Source organism: Gobius niger, assembly GCF_951799975.1.
Source record: "Gobius niger genome assembly, chromosome: 5".
Lineage (NCBI taxonomy): Eukaryota > Metazoa > Chordata > Actinopteri > Gobiiformes > Gobiidae > Gobius > Gobius niger.
The window spans coordinates 29092558-29119465 of NC_136856.1; the positions used below are offsets into that span (position 1 = coordinate 29092558).

Genomic DNA, 26908 nt, shown 5'->3' on the forward strand with positions numbered 1-26908 from the left:
GAAAAATTACAATAAAGTCTATAACCAATCAGAAATGTCAGTAAATTAACGAATAACCAAGAATGATATGTTGTCATCAGGCAACATACAGTATCAGCATAGAAACATGATGCTAGGGTGACGTCTGCTTCCTGTCCTTGTTTAGTCCTATGGAGAGTTAGCCATGCCTTTCTGAAAGGAATATAAATTCAAACAGTATGTGGCAGAAAGCATGCAGCTGTTGGATATATTACTAAAAACAAGGTCAAGTTAACTTAACGCTGGATGTAAACACACAGGAGACTTCTGTGGCTGTTTAAGCCTTGAAGCTATTAAAAAATAAATTTAATTTTCAATGTTCTCTCACAGGATATAGGAACATCTATAAATCCATCCCAGTGGCTTTGATACAGCTGATAAAAAACATAAGTTTTTCTAATGTCCAAATCAAACTCCGAAATTTAAAAATAACAGAATTAAGACAAAAACAAACATTTAAATAAAGCTTTCGAAGGACATGTGTATCATGATTTTGATAGGAAAATAAAACTTAAAATATTAGACAATCCAATCATTTCAGAAAAAACATTGGATATTTATAAAATGGCCAAACACCCAAAGTAAAAGAAACGCAATTTAAAATTCTTAATAATTACTATCTAGGACAGAGACACTAAGGGGTAGATTTGGTTTTGAAGTTGACCCTTTCGACTTTTGTCATAAAAACTCAGAACAAACAGAACATTTATTCTTCTCCTGCCCAGTTAGTGGGAAGTTCTGTCAGGATGTCCATAGTTGCTTAAATAATAGTCCAAGTTATAATATGTCCTCTTCAAACTAGAAAAATATCAGTCTCCATTAGGGCTGAGTACTGTTAAACAACAACAGTATGGTATCGAGAGGAAAAAAAAGTTTAGGTACAACTGGTGTCGAAAATAATAAAAGTATCAAAATCAGGTACCGAAAAGAAATATTAAATCTTTCTAAGTTTTGATGCTGTTGGTCATCAAAATTTGAAATGAAATAAAAATAAAATTTTGAAACTTTTTGAACTTTTTGAAATAAAAAGTTGGAAAAAAAAAATTGTTTTCAAAAATTGGGGAAAATGCATGAATTGCATGTTATTCTGACAAGAGTTTATTTAGCAGTTCATATTTCAGTCCTCTCTGAAATGTAACGCTCCTGGACATGCGCATTGTGAGCTGAGTCTTGAACTGCAGCCACACTAAAACCGCTGCAGGCAATCTCGATGTGTTAAAAATTCACAAACTCATGCAAGCTGCAACCTCCAGGCGAAACAAAAGGCCAAGGGGTGTGGCAAGGCCTTTCCGCATCTAGTTGCATATTCTGGTGCAGTTTAAAGATCCAAAGCCGGCATGTGCAAAATTTACCACGAGGGTGTTAGGAATTTCAATCTTTACTTCCAAAACAGTCTGCCAGCCTCAGGTCCAGGGCTGGGATTTCTTTTTTTTTTGTGTTAAGCATTGCTACTGCCCTCTAGTCTGTGACCTCTAGTGCTTGATTTGATTTAGCCCCATTCTCTGGCATGACATTCACTCGTGAGAGCAACTCCGCTGTCATTCCATACTGAAGTCTCTCGGACCAAGATGCCAGCGCTCCATAGGCATGTGTGGATCACTCATTTTTACATCCCGGCGATGAGGAAAAAGTGACAAAGAGCGTCTCCACCACCAGTACAGGATTATGTTGATCATTACGCTGATCTGTTTGGTACCGCTAACCTTTCTGGCCGATGGATCGACCTGCTGGGATGAAATCACGTCACCCAAAGGAAGGAACGGCAGCTGCGCGGGTGAGTTAAACATCTCCCAGACTAAATCGAAGTAAATGTCGGCAAAATAAACACGGAGTCCAAGACATTTCGAGAACAAACCAAAGAATCTCCTTGGACATATAGCCAGCTTTCCATCATATGGTATACATAATTGCAAAGTTCTAAAGATGTGTACTTCAGATTGTTGGGTCACTATAATGATGCTTTTCTAATACAGTATTTAAATGAAAAACTATTCCCCCCGAAACCTAGACTAGACAAATGATCATCATTGACCACTGCGTGAACCTGTGATTCAATGACTGCATCCTGGCAACGAAGCATCAGCGTCTGAACACTTGAGCGTCAGAGCGCACATTTAATCATGTTTTGTCTGCCCATCACTGCATCTTCATTCCACAGTCATGGCAATTGTATCTATGGCCCTGCTTATGGTTAACACAGACCGCTCTTTATTGTCTGCCCTCAGTGTAAAATGTACATTCAATGGAGGCTTACCATGAATGACCAACTTTTTTGCACTTTTAACCAGCATTGTTCCCTTATCTCCCCTACTTTCCTTTCCTGCTCTTCACCCGCTTTCACCCGGCGGAGTCCTGCAGTAGTATTTTGCATCATTCAGCTTTGACAAACCCTATTTACTTTGGTTGTTTCTTCTTCTTCTGCTGAAGCGCTCTGATCTGCTTTTCCTTGTTTGACTTTGTTGTGTGATTGGTAAAACCTGGAAGTGTCCTCTTCATTGTAAAAAGCAATTCGTAAACCCTCATTGGACACATTGTTGGTGGTACTGCGCTCAAACCATGCCACAAATGTGCTAGCATGCCATTAGCTGAAATGGAAGCTTGTATAATCTTAAACGCATGCAGAGGGTGCTTCAACTTCACAATGAGAAGCGAACCAACATAGTCCTTGCTGATGAAGTGTATTTTCCATAGGCGTAATTTTAAGCTTGAAAATAAACGACAGGGCACTAGAGGCCGAAGGTACGTTTACGAGCCATAATTATGAATTCATACATTTAGAATTTTTTGTTTGTATCTGCTCATCAGCACCACCGCCTTTTGTGATCTTCGGCCACGGCAAAGCGATCCACCGAATGGACCTGGACGGGAGGAGGCAAAGGCGGCTGGTGGCTGGCGTGGGGAGCTCCATCATTGTAGACTTTGACTATAGAGAGGAGAGTGTGTTCTGGGCAGACAGGCACAGCGGGGTCATCTACAAGGCACGCAATGGAGCGCACAAACAGGTGATTATGTAAGACAGACTTGTGATTCCAATAGAGAAATACCCGACACCACGAACACATCCGCTTGCAGAGGGAAATTGCCATGATGATTTGTTTTTGTTGCAGAAAGTGTTCTCCTCAGACAAACATATTTCGGGCCTAGCGGTGGACTGGCTTTGGAACCGCATCTACTGGACGAGTGGAGAGAAGGGAAGAATCCGGAGAGTCGACACAAGCGGGAAAAACGAGAAGACAGTTTTACGACATTTAACGCAGCCGTCTTCAATAGCGGTCGACCCCACCAAGAGGTAAAGAGTGGATATTTTTGCTGAATCGTTTTGTAACCCTCTTGCATCCATCATAAATTGAAATTGTGTCAATACAAGGTGGCTCCTGAGTTTAGATATGAAAACAGGCCAGCTCCCTTTTGAGTGAGTCATGGATGTGTCTAGATCAGTGGTTCCCAAACCCCCGGGGAGTATGCGTTGAAATCGCATCTATCAAAATTGACCGGTTAAAACCTCCACACAGTAAACGTGCTTGTAGAGGAGGACGTGCCTTCTAATTCAGACGTGGATTTGCTTGTTCTGGGCCTAAATGATGTTCACTCAGAACCAAGCCTCAAGAGCCGAGCTTTGGGCCCTCAAGTGCGTAAACCTCCATGGACACTGGGAGTGCAGCTGAGCCTGCTATACAGTGCGGAAGTTTGAGCAAGTTTGAGCGCGACGTAATGTCTATACAATTTGTCTTAAAGGAATAGGCCACCGTTTTTACATACTGAGATATGTTCTTACCTTAGCTTTGACGAGTTCTTTAGGACCTGTCTGATCTTCACCCGTGCCTTCAGTCACGTAAACACAGCGCAGACGGCGTTAGCATTTAGCCTCTCCCCCTCTCCACTATAGCTCCAAAACAGGTCAAGATAGAAGCCACCAAGCTCTTCCACGTACTTAATTGTAAGGCGTAATAATACCAGGAGTAATTTGGCATCCGCACAGTAAAGTGAAGATTACTGCGCAGTAAAGTGAAGATTACAGCGTGGATTTCGAACTACTCCTGGTATTATTACGCCTTACAATATAATTCCCCCTTTTATCCGCTTAGAAAATCCACATCCTGTGTGATTGAAGGCACGGGTGAAGTTCAGACAGGTCCTAAAGAACTCGTCAAAGCTAAGGTAAGAACATATCTCAGTAAAAGAGAGCCAGTGCGCACCGTTGGACAAATTGGAGACTGATTTGCAAAACAAGTTTTCCTTTCATTCTGATCCGTGGAGCGAGAGGAAAGAGGAGATGCGTCTGTGGCCATGTCATTCCCTAATCTGCCGCTCAACCCATGGCTTTGTGTCTGTAATAATTTTCTTCGCATAACGAGATCTGTAGCCGGAGCCGGGTCACGGAGGCAGCAGTCTGAGCAGAGACACCCATATGTCTGAGGGTGCGCCCAGCCACCCGGGGAAGAAAACTAATATTTGCCGCTTGTGTCCATGATCTTGTGTGAGTGTAGGAACGTGGATCGACCAATAAATCAAGAGTCTTGCCTTTCATCTCAACTCCCTATTTACCACAGCAGTCACAAAACAAACAAAAAACACACACCTTTCACAATCTAAGTGAATATGGACATGCTGCACCTCATTTTGAAGAAAATTCAATCACTGAGCTAGTTTTAACATCGCAAAATGCTAGCAACAGTGTGCTAATGTCGTCGTCATGGCGACGTGAAAACAGGAAGTGGCCTCCCTCTCTCCTGGTGCAGCTGAATTGTTTGCCTTTTTCAGTGAATTGTTTGCCTTTTTCAGCGAACCACGTTGTTTTTCTGGATTCTTTTGTACGTCTTTACCGTGTTTTTGTGGAGGTTTGGTGGATTTGTTTACTTTGAGAGTCCAAAGTGTACCTGAAGAAAGCAGCTTTTTGAAGGTAAACAAACTGAATCAGCTAAACCCATTTGAGATCTACAAACATCTTCTTCTGAGACACTGAACAGTGAAGAGGCACCAAGAGCCCCCACACCTGCAGCACGGAGGAGGCGTCACAAGAGGAGCTACAGGAAACAACAAAAGGGACCAACGAGGAGATGGTGATAGACTGTGGAGGGAGCTGTGCAGGAGGAAGAGGAAGGACAAGGTGGAGCTGACCAGTGCAGGACACCACGCTCTGAGACGGGGACCGTTTCAGATGATCAGAGGAGACAGAGGGCAGCTACAGTTTCTCCATCCTCCAAGGTCATGCGGGTGGAGTGGCTGAAGGACAACGAGATCATCGACCCGGCCGAGGACAGGAACTTCTACATCACCGTGGACACAACCTGATCATCAAGCAGGCGCGTCTGTCCCACACGGCCAACTACACCTGTGTGGCCAAGAACATCGTGGCCAAGCACAAGAGCTCCACCGCCGTGGTCATCGTCTACGGATTTCCCATCAACCAGTGCTCCTTCTGTGACCAAAACAGTGAAGATGGCGGCCGCGACACAACGATCTTTCACCAAAGAAAAAAAAAGAGTGGAAAAAGAGTTCTTTCACCAAAGAAAAAAAAAGAGTGGTGCGCACTGAATGGGTGCTGCTGCCGGATGCTCTCTCATCGAATGCAATTTCTCCATCTGTGAGATCAATAAAGTACCATCTTATCTTATCTTATCTTAATGCTAGAGGCAGCATGCTAATAATGTTAGCAGCAACTAATCAAGGCTGGGACAGAAGATAAGATAGCCTTTATTGATCTCACAATGAAGAAATTCACTTGTTCCACTCAGGGTGTGCAAAATAGACACTAAATGTGCTATGAAACTATTATCGGATCACCTAAAGTAGCCTAATAAAATAACATTGGCCACTGTTGGAGAAAAGACTTTATTGATCTCACAATGGAGGAAAGAGACCATTCACTTTTCACTCACAGGAGCCATTTTTAAGAAAGCAGATACTCAAACCCCCAGTGCCTCCCCTATGAACAAGACCCTGAGATAATTTTAAGTACTAAAACAATGCAAAGGATTTCTCTGTCACGCTAACAGATGACAGAGCTTTAAAGTCAGTTGAACTACACCCACAGTAAAGTCAATGCTTTGCAGGTTTCTCTTTTGGCTGAGTGGTGGGATGAGCTCCAGCATTCAGCGCTCTAACTCAACAGGCCACACAAAAACAACGCTGATCAAAATAAACGGACAGCTCAAGGCATTAACCATAGATTATAAGGACAAAAGGCTCTTCTGGGTCCAGTTTGGCCTGCAAGGAGAAGGCGCCATTGGCTCGTGCGATTACAACGGGAAAGCGGTGCACATCATCGACCACCAGCTTTGGTAAGAACTCAACCTCACAATACGACCATCCAGTTTCTGACCCTTCAAGAGTTTGTAACGCAGCTTTCGCTTTTTTCCAGTTCATTCTCTCTAGGAATCTCGATTTTCAGGAACACTTTATTTTACAATGATTATGAGTCCCACGATGTAAAAAGCATTCAAAAATATGGTGGAGAATATCAGACCGTAAACAAAAAACTTCTGGCCAAACCTCCAGTCGACATTAAAGTGGTCCATCTTCTAAACCAACCCACGGCGGACACGACACTTCAGTTTTCAAGTAAGGCTCTGGAGGTAACACTTTAAGGCGGGACACAGTAGGTGAAAACGGATCGACTTTTCATGCAGTAGTCAATGTGTAGATTGTTTTCTTATTTAATGTCTTATTTAATTAAAAATAGACCAAACTCACCCTTTACACAATGCTTATTTGGTGGATTTTTCAGGATATCACTACAACAGCGCTCCCTTGTCTTTACATGCATAATCATTCATAAAAATTGACATGTTTGGCAGCCACGTGTAGCACGAAAGGCGACCGAGATGACGCTGTAATCCAAATATAGTCGTTTCCTTTCTGGGAGACAGAAAATGTACAGGCGCATGCGTACATTTGACACAAACTTTAGGGCAACAATCCTAATATCATTGTAATGAGAATGTGGAGTCTCTAAAACTGTTTGCTGTGTTCTCGTAGGTTGTGATGAACTGAGTGGGAATTGCGTGAATGTGTGCTCCACTGCGAATGATGGCGAGGTCTGCCAGTGCCGCCACGGATTTGTTCTCAGTAAACAAGGCACATACTGTGAAGGTAAGACTTTTTTCAACACTGTACCAATGTTGTATTTGAGTTTATGGTCTAGGATGGTTTTAACTAAGGCAGTTGTTGCATCAACTTTGAACAAAATGTGATCTGATATTTATACACAAAAACTAACTGTATATTTTATTGTTGCCCTGTGTTGGCTGGCACTTTTTCCTCCAAAAAAAGTCAATCAGTATTAAGGATGGGCACCGAAACTGTAAACTTGCGTATTCTACTCAAACCCGCCGTAAAAAGCGAAATGTAGCAACTTTATATTGAACAGACAGATGAGTGCACTTTTCTTCATTCACAAATGCTCGAACTAAAAGAGTTTCGGGAGGATTTTCTATTTCCACATATGCCGTGCGCGCTCCCACATGCACGTCAGCGCAAGCCAGTGTTGACCCACTGGACACAAGCTGAGAGTGACAACGAGGAGAAAACAGGCTGTGGCTCTAGTTCAGAAGTTTTCATTTGGGCTCAGTCCCACAGCTACAGCCAAATCTAACCAACAGCATGTGATTAACAAAACACTTATAATGAGACTTAATCTTTTATTTAACAGATTATTATAAAAGTATATGTTTTACATTTTGGTCTATGTTTGCATTTTACCTCCCATACATTAAATGTATGCGCAAATTGGAAATAAATGGGGTCCAAATGTAGAGCAATAAAAAATAAATATAGGCCTAGGCTATATTGCTTATATAAGCCTCTACATGTGTATATACCGCATATAGGCTATCTAACTATTGTTTTTCCTTTTAAAGTACTGATAAGAGTACTGTTAAAGTACCGGATTGATAAGGAGTATTGATAAGAGTAGCAGTATGGATAAATCCGATACCCATCCCTAATCAGTATATCTGTGTGTACTGCAGATGTTAATGAGTGTGCCCACTGGAATCATGGCTGCTCTCTTGGCTGTGAGAACGCCCCGGGTTCGTATTTCTGCACATGCCCTGAAGGCTACACACTCCTGCCTGACAAGAAGATGTGCCAAGGTAAGTGGTTTGTTAACTGCTTTCAAATTTGTCATGAATTTACAAAAGAATACAGGACTTGGAAAATTTCCTAGAGGAATCAGGCACAGGTCTATGCTTCAGATGCTGCTCTAAACTTTCTGTTGTGGGGATATGAAAGGTGACTTTTGCCCCTGGACACTTGACCTCAGGGGTGTTGTGTAAAAGCAGGTCACAGTCGTCCACACAGACCGGACTGTTGGAAGCTCTAACAGGGTTTTTGGAGGTCTTTGCCAAACAGAATGTCCTGTCTAAACAACTCAAGTTATGTTGTTCTATTCTCATCGTGCGCTGAGCTGGTGCCCCTGCAAGACAATGTGCTGCTGTTGTCTAGACTCCAAGCCAAACAAAAGTCATGTCACAACAAAAACAGTAATCTTGTTGTGACATGACTCATCAGCAAATTGTTTCATACTTGTATGTTGTGGGGAAAATCTTCTCAACATGGTCATTCTTCAAAAGTTTATACATGGGGACTCCAACCTTTTTTTTCCCCACACATAATTGAATACATACAACCAAAAAAGCAGGATTCATATTGGACGTGAGCCTGTTAGTAGCCAAGATGAGGAGGTTGGAGACCCTTGATTGTAGACTTTGGTACATTTAGTCCACATTGGGGAACATTTGAGTGATGTTTTATTGTTAATTCTAAACTATTTCTGTCAAAACTAGAGCTCAGCCACGGACATTCTAACTGTGAATTGGTGTTATTTACGGAGGAATTAATCTGATATTGAACATTACACAGTGCTCTAATCTCTCCTTTTGTAATCCGGCTGCGGGCAGACACCACAGTTGGAAACGGGCTCGATGAGATTAAACCATGAGGTGATAATTTCCGTCGGGGACATACAGTATCTGGTCAGCAGCTTTGTCTGCATAAGCCTCTGCCAAGCGTCAAAACAAATAACCAAGCAGTTACCACGAGATAAACTGAAACTTTTCTTAAAGGGATCACAGCCTTTTGTCTCAGAAGAGCAATCTCACTAAGAGAGAAACTGACTGCAAACTTGTAACTATGGCTGTACGAATAGAAAACAAAAACTTGGATTAAGATTATTTTCACAGCATGCATTTAATCATATAGAAAACTATGGCACAGGAAGAAGTAAAGTAAGCAAAGTAAGTAAGTAATTAAAAATCCAATTCTTCTCCTGAAGTGTCTAAAGTTCAAAATATATTCAGTGCCGAAGGTTCTGCTGCTGCTACGATCATAGAACATCCTGAAAGGCCTTGAACATATACATACACGTTCTTGAGCACCTATAAACACAATCATGCTGAGGCAACATATTAAAATTACAGCTTAATGAATGTGACTTTGAAAAAGATCAAACACCCAACTCTGAACACAAGGTCAAACGTTACACCTTTCTTAGTGTTACTTTCTGAAAACACATTATCCCCTTTATCCCAGGCCACCATGCTGTTCTATGCCATGCAGCCCTAATGAGAAGTTGTTGCTGTGCTGCTGTGAAATAGTCGAATGATTTGTGTACTCTTGTGTGTACACTTGAAATGCACACGATCCAGTACAAGGTGTTTAGACTCTTTCACACCAGATTATGACCCAACTGTCAGTTCACACGTGTGGGATTACCATGTGTCTGTGAGTGTACACTCATACGTTCTACTCAGGCTAAGTACTCAATACTCAAGTTATTATTGAAGTAAGTATTTCACAGTGTTTTTTTTCTCCCTTCCAGAGATCATAGAGTGTGACAGCAGCACACAGTGTGGGAGTGGCTGCCTGCTGGTGGAGGGCAGTGTGGTCTGCGTGTGTCCAGAGGGGTCAGTGCTCACGGAGGATGGACAGGGCTGCACTGGTATGAGCAAATTAGTAATAAGAAAGTCGTGATAATAACAATAGCGCCCATTGTACTGGTTGTTGGGATTTAGTTATTTCATTGTGGTCTGGATAGATGGATTTCTGTTGGTCTGTATGTGTCTGCAGGTGGAGATGAGTCGGTAGCTAAATCTGGTGTAGCACATCTTTCCGCATTTAACGTTTGTCGACGCATTGTCCTTGTTTTTAAATAGATTATTTTTGAGGCAGAAGCATCTACCGTCTGAAAATAACTGCATAAATCAGTTGCATAGTATATGTCAAATCAGTTCCGAGTCAGAGGGAAGGAAATCGTGGGGAAAAATAGGTTTCTTTGTTGTGATTGTAATGAGTTGTGAGGAAAAATAGAACTTATGTTTAAAGCGTGAATGCACCGATACTGACGCCAGTATCAGGTAACAGCTTCATACCACATGGTCGTTCTCATACGGATTAATGTGGTCCCAATACCAGAAACCGATACCACGAGACGTGTGGCTTTAAGCAGAAGCGAGCAAAGAGCTACAAACTGGAGAATTCTCAAGTGTGAAAATACAATACTCCACCTGATCTGACTTTATTACGGACTAGTCTCCCGAAATCAGAGTCTGTGCTGAATTCAACCAGTGCTCAATGTTGCCGTAGTTGTACTACAGCGCTGGGTCTGCAGTGTTTACAACACGAGCTGGCTATTTTTGAAAACTAGCTGCTTTTCATTAGGGACTTAATGCATCTGTACAACAAATCGAGTGACTAAAACATACAACTTCTCTTACAACTATACTAGAAAGTTACTAATCTGCTATGTACAAGTCAGTCTATAACCTACAAGTCAGTCTATAACCTACAAGTCAGTCTATAACCTACAAGTCAGTCTATAACCTACAAGTCAGTCTATAACCTACAAGTTAGTCTATAACCTACAAGTCAGTCTATAACCTACAAGTCAGTCTATAACCTACAAGTCAGTCTATAACTTACAAGTTAGTTTATAACCTACAGGTCAGGTTATAACCTACAAGTTAGTTTATAACCTACAAGTCAGTTTATAACCTATAACCTGTCCAAAATGCACGGTATAAATAAAGTTGCCTTACCTTGCCTTGCCTTACATACATACATAAGTATGCTTAGAGAAAATACCTTGTATCAGTATTCGGCATCAACAAATACTCAAATCGGTTTTAGAAAAAGTGAAATAGATGCATCCCTAATTGAAATTGTCTTTTTAAATAGACCTTCAGGCGTGATATAATGTTAATGTTGGCCCTGTTGTTGTTTGAAGGCTGCTCGTCTGCAGACAGAGGCGGCTGCAGTCAGCTCTGCTCTCCCCTGGACTCCAGTGGAACCTCTGGGCAGTGGCAGTGTGGCTGTTTGCCTGGATACGAGCTTCAGCCCGATGGGAAACAGTGCACCGCAGCCGGTAAATTTCACCAGTAGGTGTGTGATATAAAGACTGTCATGTCTGCAGTCTGATGTGATGCTTTTGCAGGCCCAGCTCCGTTCCTCCTGGTGCAAACTTTGATGGACGTACGGAGAGTCCGCCCTGATGGATCAGGAGAAGAAATCCTCCTGTCTGAGTCCACAGGGAGAATCACGGCTCTGGACTTTGATCCAGTCCGAAAGGAGGTAAATACTAAGACCTTCTTTTTGTGACCATATTTGTAGACAACACCAACATTTACAACATGCTAAATAAACAACAAAAACATTTTTTGTTGCCTAAGATCAACTTGTATTAGGAGCGCACTCAGCGCAGTTGTACTACAAACACTAATACCAGTATTTTAACCCTGAGCAACGATGACACCTAGTGGACATAACATGTTATAGCCTCACCAGTATCTTTGCTATATCTTATATTCACAGGTGGTTGATTACATCACTATTTTAAGTTACAATAGGTTATAAAGTTGCTCTGTCAAAGTAGTGAAGTACTTGCTGTCGAAAAATGCTTTAAAATAGAAAGGACAAATCAGATTGAATGAGTGAATAAACGCTCTGCGATTTTAAAAGTACATAAATTATGCCCAAATTCACTACCAGTATGGCAACACGACTGCCTTTGTAATGGGTCTATGGCATTGGCAGTACATCTGCTCAGCACCACTTACTGTTCATAGAGTGTGCATTGTTATTTGGCCAATACGCATGGCCAAAAGTACCTTTTTACTTTGGAGCTTTTGTCGAAATGTAGTGCAGTAGGTCAAAGGTCAAAATATATTTATACAGCACATTTAAAATATAGTCAACAACAGACAAAATATATACAAGGTATCAATAGAGTTGAAAGTATCATATGTACCTTTCAAATGTTGTGGAGAAAAGCAAGTTCTCAACCAAAATACAACTCAAGTACAGATCCTCAAAAACTATACACAAGTACCGAACTTGAAGCCACATTGCATACAAGTTGAACCAATAAATAAAATTGAAATACAAGCATTTATTTTATGAGATATTTTCATCATTGAAAATAATACCTCATAAATGTAGAAACAAACATGAGCCTTTGCTGTGAGCGACTCAGCTCTTCTGAGACATGACTGTAGCTTTACCAGGAGTGGGTACGTCTCCAGCTGGTCTCCATGGAGATGTTGAATAAAGTCAGCAAAATTTGAGATTTGAATAGGTTAGGTCCTTATCCAAATCCCTCCTTTAATTACCCACTGCAGTAATACCCAACAGCATTTCTTCCAAACTAACCTTTACTGTGTGTGTAACCTCTCTATATTGGTAGATGTACTTCACCTGCACAAGTCACAGAACCATAGAGCGAGTGAGTTTGGGGGAACGCTCCAGGGAAACTGTGATTTCAGACAGCGTCGAGTCAATACACGGACTGGCTGTGGACTGGGTCCACCGCAGGATCTACTGGACAGACCAAAGGTGACCATTTTGACTCGAATTTTGATTTTGTTAGATTAGTTGAGGTAATATGACACGGAGCTGGATTTCCCTGAGAAAACTACTCCTCTAACGCACTGCGAAGGACAACGCAACTAAGGTTGGATACGTTTCATTGGCAAGCAATAATATCTAGTTCACAATATTGGTTCCTGAACAATACTTTTTACATAGTATGCGGGACCTTTCTACTTATCTACCTTTCGACCTACCAACCAACCAACCAACCAACCAACCAATAAACCTTTTTGTCTTCCTGACTATCCATCTATTTTCATGTATGAGTGTGATTCGATAGTTAGATGCATCATGTTTGTTATTTTTCATATTTACTCTGTGAATTCAATCAAGGATACCGTTTGTGTATATTCTTTTCCAGCTCATCGTCAGTTGACCGCAGTTTTTTGACGGGACTGAACCGAGAAACTGTCATAAGCGAAGGTCTCCAACAACCCAAAGCAATCGCAGTTCATCCTTTAGAGAAGTATGTGCAACCAACTACTACTGTATGCTTTTTTGGCAGGTTTACAATCAAATAGAGGTGTTTACTGTGTGTTTTGTGAAGGAGGTTGTTCTGGACTGACGTGGGGCCCCGGCCTGCGGTGGAGAGCGCATCTTTAGAGGGCCAGAGTCGGGCGGTGGTAGCTAGCACTGACCTGGTGTCTCCGAGCGGCCTGTGCATAGACTTCGCGGAGGAGCGGCTGTTCTGGTGCGACGTCGGCACTGGGCGAGTGGAAACGGCGCTGCTGGACGGCTCGCAGAGACGCACCCTGTTAGAGAAGCAAGTAGGTGAGGCTTCTGTCGACAGGCTCCACATGCCCAATAAGATGGGAAGGAAGTCAGGCCTTCTTAATAGTTACCAATCACTTAACAAACCACTCAACACTCTTATCCGATTGCCTTTCTCGGAAGATTGCTCTGTGAGGTGATCAGTAGCTAAGCAAATCTAGTGACTTAAGCATTGTCCTCAAGCAGAGATTTTTTACTACCTACTTACTTACTTTGACTTCACTAAATTTGAAAGTCAAATATAATGCTTTCTACTCAACTATATTTCTGCAAAGGTTCCAAAGTCCTAAGTCAATTTGGCCATGTGTTTTTGTTCTCATTATAAGCCTTAAAATTTGCACACTCCAGAACAGAAGGTGGCACTGTGCAGATGTAATGCCACTGACTTATAACAAGGAAGAAGATTTGTCCCCGTCGTGTTGCCGTACAGAGCGTGAATTAGGCCTCAATTGTCGTGTTTTAGAAGCTATTTTTATTGTATGTTTATAGTCTGATTGAAATACTTTATTGAAGTATTCTCTACGCCAAATACTGTAGTACCGTTGCAGAGCCTTTTTCTTTTCTTTTTTCTTCTTTTTTTAATTTTGTTCATATTTGACCAGTAGTATCTGTACTTTTACTCCAGTAATGAAATCAAGTACTTTGATCACCTCTGCATTTAAGGTACGCATCTGTAATTTGAACATTTGATATTCCCTCTAAAACATGTACACTAGGGTCACACCTGGGTCTAGGATTCCCTTGAAAAAGAGATCCCTAAACTATATCAAGTAAGATGTCAAATAAAGTCTTTTGTAAATAACTCTTCTCAAATTTTAAGCTTTATCCAGCAAGAAAATTGTGAGGCTACATCAATGTATTTATCATTTGGAAACAGTAAATTAAGCAGAGAAAGAAAACCTTGGGTATTTTTAAGTAATTTGAGATATTGGGCAACTTTTTGGGTGAAATAAGGTAAAAAATGTAAATGTAAATGTAAAATGGATGAAAAATGTACAAAATTTCAGCAAAACACACAGATGCATGTGTTTTTAACCATATTGTTTGTAATTTTGCTTAATGTTTGGCATAAAAGATCAGGCAAAGTCATGATATTCTTCATTTTGACACAATTCATGTAATGACTTTGCTCCTGTATTTAATTGTGGCAAATGTCCAGCACAAGGGTTTGGTCTGGCAGTGTTCGAGCAGCAGCTGTGGGTGTCCGAGCAGGAGAGCCACACACTGAGGAGCTTCCACAAGCGCACGGGGAAAGAACTGCAGCGGCTCCACAGCAACATGGTCCAACCGGCCGCCATCGTGGTGGTCCACCCGCTCGCAAAGCCAGGTGATTGATTAGGCTGGATGTACCTTACTGTTATGATCTGGGGTTGCTGCCGTTGGTTAGGTCTAAGTTCTATCCAGGTTATTTCATCAATGGATTTCTTCTTTCCTGATGGCACAGGGCTTATTCAAAGATGTAATTTCCAGGATTCATCTGGCTCACATTGTGAAAGAGTGGTTCAGGGTGGGTAAGAAATCATTTTCAAACATGGATTGGCCGCCACAGAGTCCAGATCTTTACCCCATTGAGATCTTTGGGATGTGCTGAAGAAGACTTTGTGCAGTGGTCACACTCTCCCAACATCGATAGAAGATATTGGTGAAAATTGAATGCAACACTGGATATTTTGACATTGCTGAAGCTTTTAGAAACAAGGCCACAGCAAATGTGCTTAATCAAAGCTCAAGGCGCTACAACCAAATATTAGACAGCGTATCCTTTCTTGAAAGGAAGAAATGGGAAGTTGCTTAAAACTGGAAAATAGTGTATACATGCTGTTATATATCGTTTACTGTTGGAGAATCCCAGCCCGCGACTCCGGGTTTCTCATTTTCACGAAACTGCTATTTTTGAGTTTCTATAATCAGGAAACTATGTTTATATGATCAAGGACAAAACCGGAATATTAAAAACTCCTGATATTATCTGGGAAACTCCCACAGTGAATGTGCGCTGTATTCAAAGCTAAAGGCCCTAAGATCAGATTCCACTGGCAGCTCAAGTTCCTTCCGCAGCAGGCTTATGTACGTATTTCTGTGGGACTCCAAAAGATCCACACATTGTTCCTGCGCGATCTTGATTCTATATCTTTTAGCTTCTCCTTTAGTTATCCTTGTTCTTTGAGGACAGCAAGCATTGCTTCTTTCGCGTCTATGTTCCAATCGTCCAAGTCTCTGATGCTCATTTCAGTGTCTTTCAATGTCTCCTTTTGATCTCGAAGTTCCTTGTTATTGTCTAAGAACTTTTTATCAATCTCCTCCTTAAATGATGTAAAGTCTCTCTTTTTTCAGTCTTGAATTCCTATTTAAATGTCCCAAATTGCATTTTGATATCCTGTTGCAATTCTTCTATATTCAAGAAATCCTTCCTGTCATGAGGCGGTGGGCTGAATGTTCATTCATTTTGTTGTTTTCTAGGTTTTTGTTTCAGCCTTTTCTTGTTTCTTGTCCTCCTGTTATCTTGGTTTATTGGTGGGGTCTAGTTTAGTGTGTCTTTGTCTTGTCTTGACTGTCACTGTAAATTCTGTATTTTATTGTTGTTTTGTTCTGTGGTGAATGGTGTTCAGTGGGGATTTGTAGCTTCTTCAACTGTTACATACAGGTCTGAAATGAACTAAATTATGCCAAAATATTTCCGACGACAAAATTCACATCGATTATGATGAGGAAAACAAAACAGTGCATTCATTAAGTTACAAACCAGTGCACTTGTTACATATTGGTTCCATAAGTCTAGAAACGGTGGAAATGTGAGGGTCATCTCTGGAGTTGGGAGTGTGACCCATTGGCTGTGTTCAGGGGCGGACTTGTGCCTGCATAAGAACGGAGGGTGTGCCCAGCTGTGTGAGAGTAAACTGGGGTCGGCCTCCTGCTCCTGCCTGCCACACTTCCGTCTGTCGGCCGATGGGAGAACCTGCAGCCCCCTGGAGACCGCCACCAGCTCCACAGGTTTGTTATTTCATGAGCTACGATGCCGTTTTCTCAGCAAAAAACGTAGTGTCTGGAGTAGTTTTGTTTCATTCTCTTTTCAGCAAACCTTTGCATTAAGTCAGTCTTACAAATAAGAATCGCCGAATGCTTTACTTGCAGAAAACATTCCGTTAAGAGAAGCCACAACTTTGATGGGTGGAGTTACTGCTACTACAGAGAGCAACCATTTAGACGCCAACATGGGCACCACGTCCACTCTCTCGGACAAGATGGTGGCAGGTAAACGTGTGGACAAAAGCCGTCCTCAAAAGCAGGCGTGTGTACTTGATTCCTTTGGTGGTTTCTCTGTAGATGAGCAGGACTGTTCCTCGCTCGGCTGTGGGGGAAAGGCTCAGTGTGTGCGGACGGCAGGCAGCCCGGCGTGTGTCTGCCCTGAGGGTTTCACGGGAGACGGGCACTCATGTTTGGGTCAGTATTTTGTCCATTATGTTCACATTAATGTACGAATTTCCGACAAGAGATTTAGTTTAGCATTTAAAATGAGTTTAGTATTAACATATGAGAGAAGACTGAAATATCTACTAGTAAAATGACACAATCTCACAATCAATTTAAATGGTACAGGACCCCTGGAGGTACACAAGCACTGAGCAGGGGGTACATGGAATGATTTGAGATTTAAAAAGGTGAAAATTAGTAGTACTGGAACAATATTTGTCTTTTTTTTTTTTTTTTAGAGATGGTGACGGTCCCCCCTCTGATCAGTAACGCAACTCATGGATACCACAACAATAACGTGGTGGAGAAGTGCCCACCGAGCCACGACTCCTACTGTCTGTACCAGGGGGTCTGCTTCTACTTCCCAGAGATGAAGTCCTACGCATGCAAGTAAATACAAACCCAGCTGGTCATTAGATCTGAAGATTTGAACGCCATTTCTGCAGCCAACCAATAGGTGTCACTAGAGAAGATCCCCTCAGGTTGAAGTTCAGTTTGCACACATTCACACGTTACTGAATATTTTTTGTGGGGGTTATAGTCAGGGGTTAAATCTTTTGCATCGAGCAGACAATAACGACACCAAACAAACAGAAGAAGAAGAGCACACCGAGCTTATTGTCCACTCTAAAGAGTAAGGCTGGAGGAATGATCGTATGAAATGAGCAGTCCCTGTGTGCACTGTGAGGAAAGAAACCGGTTTAATGCGCTTCCTTGATTTCAGCATTTATCCCTAAATAAAGAACTCTACAAACAGAAACTAATCCAAAAAGGCAGTCTACCTTTTCAAGCTGTTAGCCACTTTTTATTTGACAACAATCTGCCTCGTATACCGTAATTCCGGCCTATAAGCCGCTAATTATTTCCCATGCTTTGAACCCTGTGGCCAATATATAGCCGCCAACAGGCACTAGAGGCGTCTCTAGCAGTAAACGCAAAAGTGAGACGGGCTTGGCGAAAGATTACGGCTGAATTTCTAATCAACGCTGCTTTTGTCTGAGGAACGGTAGATAAGTAACTTTTAAAATGATGAAGGCTCACTTTAGCCTAAATGTCAAAGGACTTTGCTAGCCTGCCGCCCTCCCTCTGCCCACAACTGCACCTTTCTCCGGGATGAGGTGTCTCTTCCTCCTCGCTTCCTGTATGTGTACAAGGCTTAAAGTGAGGTGCGCTAAATTGGCCGAAATTTACACGGTACATGGTTTCAGCCGATCAAATTAGGCTGCATTTAATAGCCGAAGTGAAATGTAACGAAGCAATCACACATGATGAGATGATGAGTCACGATGTCGGCTGTTTTTCCACAAAATATCTTCTCTGTCAGTCGATTAGAAAAGCAACAACAGAAGGTCAGGTCCTGGCTAAAGGTTTGACATTTGTGTTATCTGGAGTCTGTGTCCTCTCTTCAGCAGTGTGAGGCTACAGCAGAGGGACTGGGGCCCCACTGGGAAACACAGGTTTTTGATCGAAAATTGATGGCATAAATCAGTATAAAACAGAATATAGAATAAAAGTTGATACATATTTTACTTCTAAAGAAAAGCAATCATATTGTAGACTGTGATCAGATTTTCACTGTGTAACAGTAAAACAGGATATGGCCAACTAAGATATGCCCAACTATATCTGTAACAAGTGACTTTCTCCTTTGTGAGATCAATAAAGGTTAATCTTATCTTATCTTATATACAGTACAGTATAAAGTGCTTAATTAAAGGTGCACTATGCAACTTCATATTTTAAAAAAAGAGTTGATATTAATACATATTTGAATTTTCAGCGACCCAGCAGATGCTTGGGCCATTGCGCCTTTACTTACCATCCTCAGGGTAAATCCTGTAGGATCAATTATTTTTTTGGAAGTTCACTATGGCATCTATGGTTACATAGGCATTCCATTCCAAAAACCTACCAGAAATCCTAAAGAACATGAGATAAAAATTGATGCTGAAGTATCATAGGAGCCACCGGAATCAAAAGTAAAGGTACTAAGCTAACAGCGGCACTGAAGGGTGTAATAAGCACAAATATTCACTTTTTTTTTAACATAAAAGTCGCATAGTGCATCTTTAAAATTTTCCAGGGGAGGACACTCAGAACCCCACCGACTAATTTTACCTACTACACACAACATTCAGGGAGTATAGAAGACCTATTTTAAAATGAAGGCAAATAAAAGCAATATAAAACAAAATCTGTTACACAGTGAAAAACAATCTAGATCAGCCATCAACCTCAGGTGGCGCTGAATCCATGTTGTTCATGTCAACCACTGATTTTAGTCATAAACACATGTGAAGTGACTTTCCTGTAAGTGATTGAACTGACCTGTATTGGTTGTCTCGTGTGTGGAAGCTGTGTGCAAGGATACATGGGAGAGCGCTGCCAGTTCAGCGACCTGGAGTGGTGGGAACTGCAGCAGGCCGAGGAGCAGAAGAAGAGGAACGTCACCTTAGCGGTCTGCATGGTGGGACTCATCTCCCTGCTCTGCACTGCTGCCTGCGTCACCTACTGCTACGGGTGAGAAAGACACACAAGGATCGTTTTCACAAAAGTAACTGAATTTTTTATCTGTTTTTGTGGTCTTGTGTAAAATATGAATGGAAATTAGTACTTTATAACTTCCCTCATAAACATAAGGGGTACATTTTAGTAAGTATTTTTGTATTTCCACTCTTTTGAGGAAATTCCACAGAAAACTCCTGTTTTTAAGGTTGTCAAATATACAAGACCGTCCTGGAGAGGCAAAGATCACTTTAGATGGGCATAAATGAAACAAACCTCACATAATCACTCCATTATCACTCTGAAATGGCACTCCAGCTGGTAGTGCAAGCTTGTCTTCTGGAGCATAAATCTCCAGGGCAGCGTAGACAAAGCGGGCAGGGAGGTCCTAAAGAGCACACAGGGCTCCTTCAGCACACAGAGCGGCTGACGTGTGGAGATGTCCATCAAAAGCTACAGGAGCATGTGGGCGTGTGATCCAGCCGTTGTAGCCTGACAGAAAACAGGGAGAAGATCACCTTCAGTCCTGCCTGTCTGGTTCCACACAAGACGGCCTTGAGCAGCTGATTTGTTTGACACTTGTTATGTCGGCTGTTCACTCCCGAAGCGGCTTCCTCACCTGCGGCAAACCTCTGCAGCCTCGGTTTGCCTCAATGACATGCTTGGCTTTGTTTGTTCTCCAGCCATTACATGACAAAAATATGTCATTTCAAAGCAATAAAAGGGATCTGCTGGGGCATGACCTCAGGGAAACACTACACGGTCGTCGGTACCGTTACACCAAATGGCCTTTTTGCGCTTCACGGCAAGTGCACAGGTTAGTTTCAGCAAAAATATAAAAGCCAAGAACACATCAAATAATATAATGTGAAAAATGTGCTTCAAATGCAGGACATAGGATACCCAACACTCACACTCACTGCAGCTGCATGAACGAGGGGAAAGTCGGATTTCCGGTCTAGTCTGATTAGGAATGGATTACCAAAACTTGTGTCCGAAAAGATCGATTGGGGGAGTCATTTGACGTTCCCAACGACCTGGGACAATTGTAGTCAGACTAGAGCAGCACTCAACAGCCAAGTCCATTCACTACTAGTCCAGCGAAGATGACAGGCGCTAACCTTAGCGACTGAGAGTGTGGCTGGGGTCATGAGACAGGCAGAAGATTCCCATCGGAGTTATTGATCATATGCAGACTTGCGATTTAAGACTCGCCTCCAGTCCCCATGTAAACATAAAACCGATAGCTAGCTTTATAACACGCATCTCGTCAACAAAAAGTCTGGAGTAGCCTATCGTAGCATAGTATCCTAGCCATGGCTGGTGGCTAAAGGCTAGGATACTATGCTTCAATAGGCTACACCAGGCTTTGCGCCAAAACTCAAATAATCGTCCTCTGTTTAAGAGTTTTAGGTGCATTTGAGTTTAATCACTGGGGGAGACCATAGTGCTAAAGCTCCGTAGGCCATTGGAGTTAGCCCCAATGCAGCAGTTTGGTCTGAATGCACCTAGGGCTAATTGGGGCTAAGGCTGCGTCTGAAACCATGAAATTATAGCCTCTAAGCACTAACACTAGCAACTAACTCCTTAACCTTTCATGGGGTCGACTGTTAGACCTCTATGCAGTTAGTGAACTAGAGCTTCAGCAGCATTTTGAACAATCCGTCCGTCCTTACCCAGGGGAAGGGGAAGTGACATCACCAACAGCTGTTTTTCTTCTTCTTTAAAGTTATTGGTGGAGTGCAGGTCAAACAAAAGTGCATGTCGCCCCCTACTGTATTGTGTCCAACAACAACATAGTGTCCAAACAAACATTAAAGGAGAAAAAAAAATCCAAATGATCCAAACATTTCCCATTAGTGTCATTTTATTTCAACAGCTGTTTCATAAAGCTACAGCAGCAAATGATCCATGTGGCTTTAGTTTCTACTAAATGAAAACAAAAGCATTTAATCCGTTTACTGAGTTTACTCTTTAACACTGACATGTGACTGAGCTGTGGAGACGACAACATGGATTTTGTCACTTTTATAAAGTTTGGCTTGTGCAGAATCTTATTTTTTTATTATTTTTATTTTATTATTAAATGTGCACCTGTCAATCAACAGTGGTTGCGCATGAATCACTCGACGGTGGGGCCGAGGGGGTGGGGGGATTGGCGCAGTGGCTTATGGGATGGCACATAGCTCCTAATCACCGGTTAGTTAGCACCAGAAGTCCCTATGCTAAAGTGGCCATGATAGTTAGCATCGAGGCTCCTTTTCCTAACTCCTTCCTAACTGACAGACCAATTCGGAAGCATCTTGTCATGGCAGACGCTGACGCACATACGGTTTGGCGTAAGAGCTCTTACCAATCTGCTCGTTTCGGACGCAGCCTAAGTGTCACAATAAACACAAGTAAGCAGACGTCAACCAGAAAATATGGGCATGATCCACCACCCCCTGCTGGCCAGGTGTGGCGCTGCTCCCAGGGGAAATTCAGTTAATTCAGTCATGTTTATCTAGGCTGGTGTGACCGGTTTTCTCATCAACGCGTTTTGGAGATGAATCTTAAGCATAATAGGACTAAACTTTGCATGTAAACATAACGACTGAAAGACTCCCAAGCCAACCCACTCTGTGATTCTGTCCATCACACAGTCGGCTAACACTAGTAGTTGATTTGTGTCTGAATAGAACAAGACGCCTGTTTGATAAGAAGCGTCCTGACGACAGCATGAGCGAGACCAGTGTGACGGTGGAGAGCATGTCCACCACGGCCAGTGCGCCACCGGTAAAGCCACTACGTTTATTTTATTTCACATATCGAATACAACACCACATAATCTAATGCTTGAATTTCCAGTTTTCCATGACAGCAGAGAGAGAAGTCCCACCGCCGACGGGCTGCCCCAGGAGAGCCGCCTGCCCCTCCTGCTCCTCAGAGCCAGGTACGCCATGTTAGTTTTTTACTACCTCACTCATTCGACACTGAGCGTTCCCCTCTGGTCTACGGTCAGGTGACAACTCGGACGACTCAGACGACTCGGCGACGCCGGCGAGAAGCAACAGAGGGTACGAGTGCTCCATGTGGTCGGCTGTTGCCCTGGAAACGGATCTACTCCCCGTCCATCAGTCAAGTCCCGTGTCGACGTTCACCACCTTCAAGCCTCGAGAGCAACCCCAGAGTCAAGAGGCCGTCTCTTCATAGTCGGAGATAAAAACCACTAAATTAGAGTATTATTTTGTCGCTAAAACACAAATAGCTACACTTGCGGCTCATTCCAGATCGTACGTCGCTACGTCACAACTAAACTGTCGCAAATCGAAAAACATGCAAACAGCAATACACAACATTTTACACAGGTTTTAAAACATACACCAAGAATATAACGGATGCTTGTATTGTTTGCTTTATTTATTGAGTGAAACGTTAATGACAGTATTAACTCAAAAGCTCAAGGGCTTAATGTCTCCAGCGAATCCAAGATTGTTCAACTCAGAGGGATCGGTTCAAATGAAGAAAGGGAATGTAAACGCCTAATGCAGTTCTGTGTGTACATTATTCGAAACTAAAACAATATTTGATCCCGGAAACGGTGTGTTTTGCGCTGCGAGAAAATGTTTTATCACGTGTTAATAAAATAAAAATCGCCCATAGAAAATAAGGAAAGTGTGAGCCAGGTCATACCCGGTGTCCGACGACGAATGCAATTTGGGAACGCATTACTCTTTTGAGCACAAGGACATGTTTTGCGAGGTTTATTTTCATAGCAAAGCCGGTCAAAAATGGACCCGGGTTGTAATCCCCAAACCCATCAAATACTACTCTGACGTTAGTGAGCCTCGTGTTTCCTCTGCTCTGCTTCATTCATGAACGTTGGACACAGAGATGGGATGTCAGGCGGACTACAGAGTGGAAAATGGTGGAAGAGTCTATACAAAGGCAGAACATGAATAGAGGAAATGGTTTGATTAAAATACTAGAGGCACATTAGAGGTCAGGATGTTCTGATGAGTAAAACGACAAGGTTCAGAAACAGTAAACCACCTGAGGCCTTTCTCAAATGCAGCAAAAGGTTTGTCGAGGTTTGCACCACCAAGTGACGTAAGATGCCTAAAAACAGTGCAACAGCAATGCAAATACATTTGTTAAAAAAAAAAAATGTCAATGATTCTTGTGTAGGCCTATTTCACTCCACACTACAGAGGTATATTCTGACCTGGGCCCCTTTAACCCCAGGCACAGTCCAGACGGGGGATATACTCTGGCCTGTTACACACCCCTGTGCGGTTTACGTCTGTTCTTTGAAGAATTTACCATCAGTGAATAAAGCTATATTCATTAGTAAATGCCTTTAGCTGTAATACTTACCAGACACCAGCAGATGGCGACAAAAGCCGAGAAATCACACGCAAGCTTTGCCTAAACAACAAAATGCATATTTAAAAGTCAAGGAATTTGCTTAAAAAAATTGCAAAGAAATATGGTTAGAATAAAAAAGCTCCTGAATGAAAATAGCTTATTCTCTACTTCTCTTAAGTTACTAGCACCACACCAAAAGGTTAGACAAGTTTATATTATTGATTAGTTATCCCGTGCTACACACCTTGTGCAGTGCTGTAAATTAGCAAGCGCTCATGCTTCATCTAGCTTAGCTTTGAGGCTGTAAAGTAAAAAAAAAAAACTTTAGGAGAACAAAAACTCGACTACTGTTGTAAGGTGTTAGATTCCAAGGGTTAGGCAGTTTGCATTTGTAGAAAAAGTCCAATTACATTGTAGAATACCTGCAAAAACCAGACTCGGGGAAGAGATTCCATCTTTCACGAGCCCCACACCACATACTCGATTCTGATTGGTGGATTGGTTTGGAGAGGCGGTTTTTGGCGATTGTTATGGAGCTACCGGATTTTACTTCTGGAACTGGAATTCAATTCATTTTGTCCTCCTTTAGCATATTGTAGATTCAAACGTTTGTGGGGGAAACAGCGTCCACCATATTATAAAACATTTGTATCAATTTTATGAACTTTCAGGCTATTTTTCCAGCATTTTTGTGAAAGTGATCCTGCAAGTAGTCCCTGTAAAACAAGAGTAGGCAAGTTTGTGTCATGGAGGGCCGATTTTCTTCAACGCCAAAACACCAAGGGCCGAAACTCACTATTGTAGCCCAAAGTAAAGCACCTTTTTTCTACAAATATAGGTTTTGCACATAATATATGACCTAATGGGGAGTTTTGCTGGGAAATGTGAAAATAATGAGTGTTTTCCACATTTTAGAGTCCTTTTCACAAATTTGGTCTCTGATTTATGAATAAATGTTTCTTCAAAAATTCTCTTGGGGGGCCAAAGGTTTTATGCTGGAGGGCCGAATTTGGCTCCCGGGCCTGACGTTGCCTACCCCTGCTGTAAAGAATTCGGATGCTACAAATATATTAGGAAAGTTGTGAATGAGTTTGAACCACAACTAACATTTAAATTTAGTAGCGTCCCCTTTCATTGTTTGCAATCATAAAATCAGGTATAGGGCCTTTAAGTAATGAACTTGATTATTCAAATTAACGGACAACGACATTATAATTGAGCATCCTGTAAAAATCCTCTAAAAACAAAGACAATGATCTTATCATTTTGTAAGAAATTTATTTAATTTAACAACAATGACATTTATTGCACATCTGCTCTTCTAGGTGGAGGCCAGGTACATCATTTAGCACATCTGGTGTATGCACACACACGATTATTGTACTTCATATAGAAATATAGGAAATATTGTGTACGTTATGATTGAGTAAAGCCTAAAAGCCCTTCCTTTTGTTCTCGGCGGTGGACATTTGCACATACAGGTTCATGCAAGGACACTTTCTGAAGCCGTTTATGTCCTCCACGACACGTGACGTTCGGGCCTTTCCAAATATTGCTGCAAGCAAAATCTGAGAGCACCAACAGAACATGAGTACGCAATGTCAAGTTCATAGATAAAATGAAAACCACAATGTCACAATTCTGCACTTTTGTTCATACATTTAGGTTTTTCAGTGTTTTTACAGTAATACAGTGCAAATGCACAATAGCACAACAGACAAATAAGGACACACTATTTTCAATACAGCTACTTCTGACAATAGCATTGTTTGGTTTTATTTCTTCTTTTTTTTTTAAACCTTGGAGTCGATCATTTCTGTCCTAAGCATCTACAGACTAGTCTATTTACTGATGAGCACCTCAAAAGCATTCAGAAGTCACAATAGAGTGCGTTTACATGAACTCGGGCATTTTAGTTTTGAGACATGATGTGGTAATGACGGGTTTCTAATGTTCCTGGGTAGAAAAAAAAAAATCCACCATTGTCAAGAAATGTTGAGGCAAAATGGGATCTTAAGGCAAGACACTGAAGGTGAATAGAGACAAAATAAATACAGATAAACCTTTGCAGATTACTGACATAAATATGAAAAAAAAAACTCATTTCATGTTTTTGTGTAACAAAGGCATTTTGGGCATTGTTTGTTTAGTTTTTGAATAAGCAGTTTAGAAGTTAAAAACATCTGTAAAAATCTTAATTATGCCCCGTTTACGCCAATGAATTAGGCAAAAATTAAACATGAAAAAATCTGTCTGGAAAAAAGCTATAAAATATTGAGTGTATGACTGGAAAGTTTGGACTCTGAAGGAGCTACTAAAGTGGAGGAATGAAACTTTTGTGAATACGCCGGTATATTTAGCTAATTCTGAGACCATGCTTTAGCCACGGCGGTCTCCCACAAAGGAAATGACTATATTCGGATTACGTTCGAGAACGACGGGAGAGATTTTTACTTTAGAAATAAAACAAAGACGTAAAGGGGAAAAACTAGGTAAAAATCTCAACAATGACCAGCGTCTCGCCTTAAGAGTACCACCTCACAAAACACATATTTCACCAAGTTCCAAGCACCACCAGATCTAGATCAAGAAACGGATGATATCAGGACTAAACCAATAATACCCAAGCGCAGGTAAACGCACCGAATAAGAACCTTCTGTACAGTTGGCAACATCAGCACTTTCCCGACGAATGGAGGGAGGACATCGAGCGTCGTTTCCCACGTCAGGCCCTCAAAGCAAAGCGGCGTGGCTTACCTCATCCTTCACGCAAGTTGCCACGACACAACCTAATCAGGACGGGTAAGCCACCGTGTAAACTAGCCTAGGTGTTCAACGTACCTTCATTTTCTTGATATGCATATTATATTTAATTCTTAGAACCTAAGACCTGAGAAAACATTGCTTTCTTCGCAATGTAAGACACAGAAAA

At 41.8% G+C, this 26908-nt stretch overlaps 1 protein-coding gene across 1 annotated transcript; it reads left to right on the forward strand.

Moving 5' to 3' along the window:
* Positions 1-1658: 1658 nt before the first annotated feature.
* egf (epidermal growth factor) lies at positions 1659-22821 on the forward strand (the record flags this gene model as incomplete). Its single annotated transcript, XM_079557181.1, has 22 exons — positions 1659-1792; positions 2824-3020; positions 3126-3307; positions 6072-6299; positions 6410-6579; positions 6997-7110; positions 7989-8111; positions 9839-9958; positions 11243-11380; positions 11450-11586; positions 12698-12846; positions 13244-13348; positions 13430-13653; positions 14813-14980; positions 16495-16644; positions 16786-16905; positions 16978-17094; positions 17364-17514; positions 19480-19644; positions 22308-22404; positions 22477-22561; positions 22631-22821. Exons 1-22 carry the CDS (start codon positions 1684-1686, stop codon positions 22819-22821), a joined length of 3240 nt encoding a protein of 1079 aa, XP_079413307.1. The 5' UTR covers positions 1659-1683.
* Positions 22822-26908: the final 4087 nt, after the last annotated feature.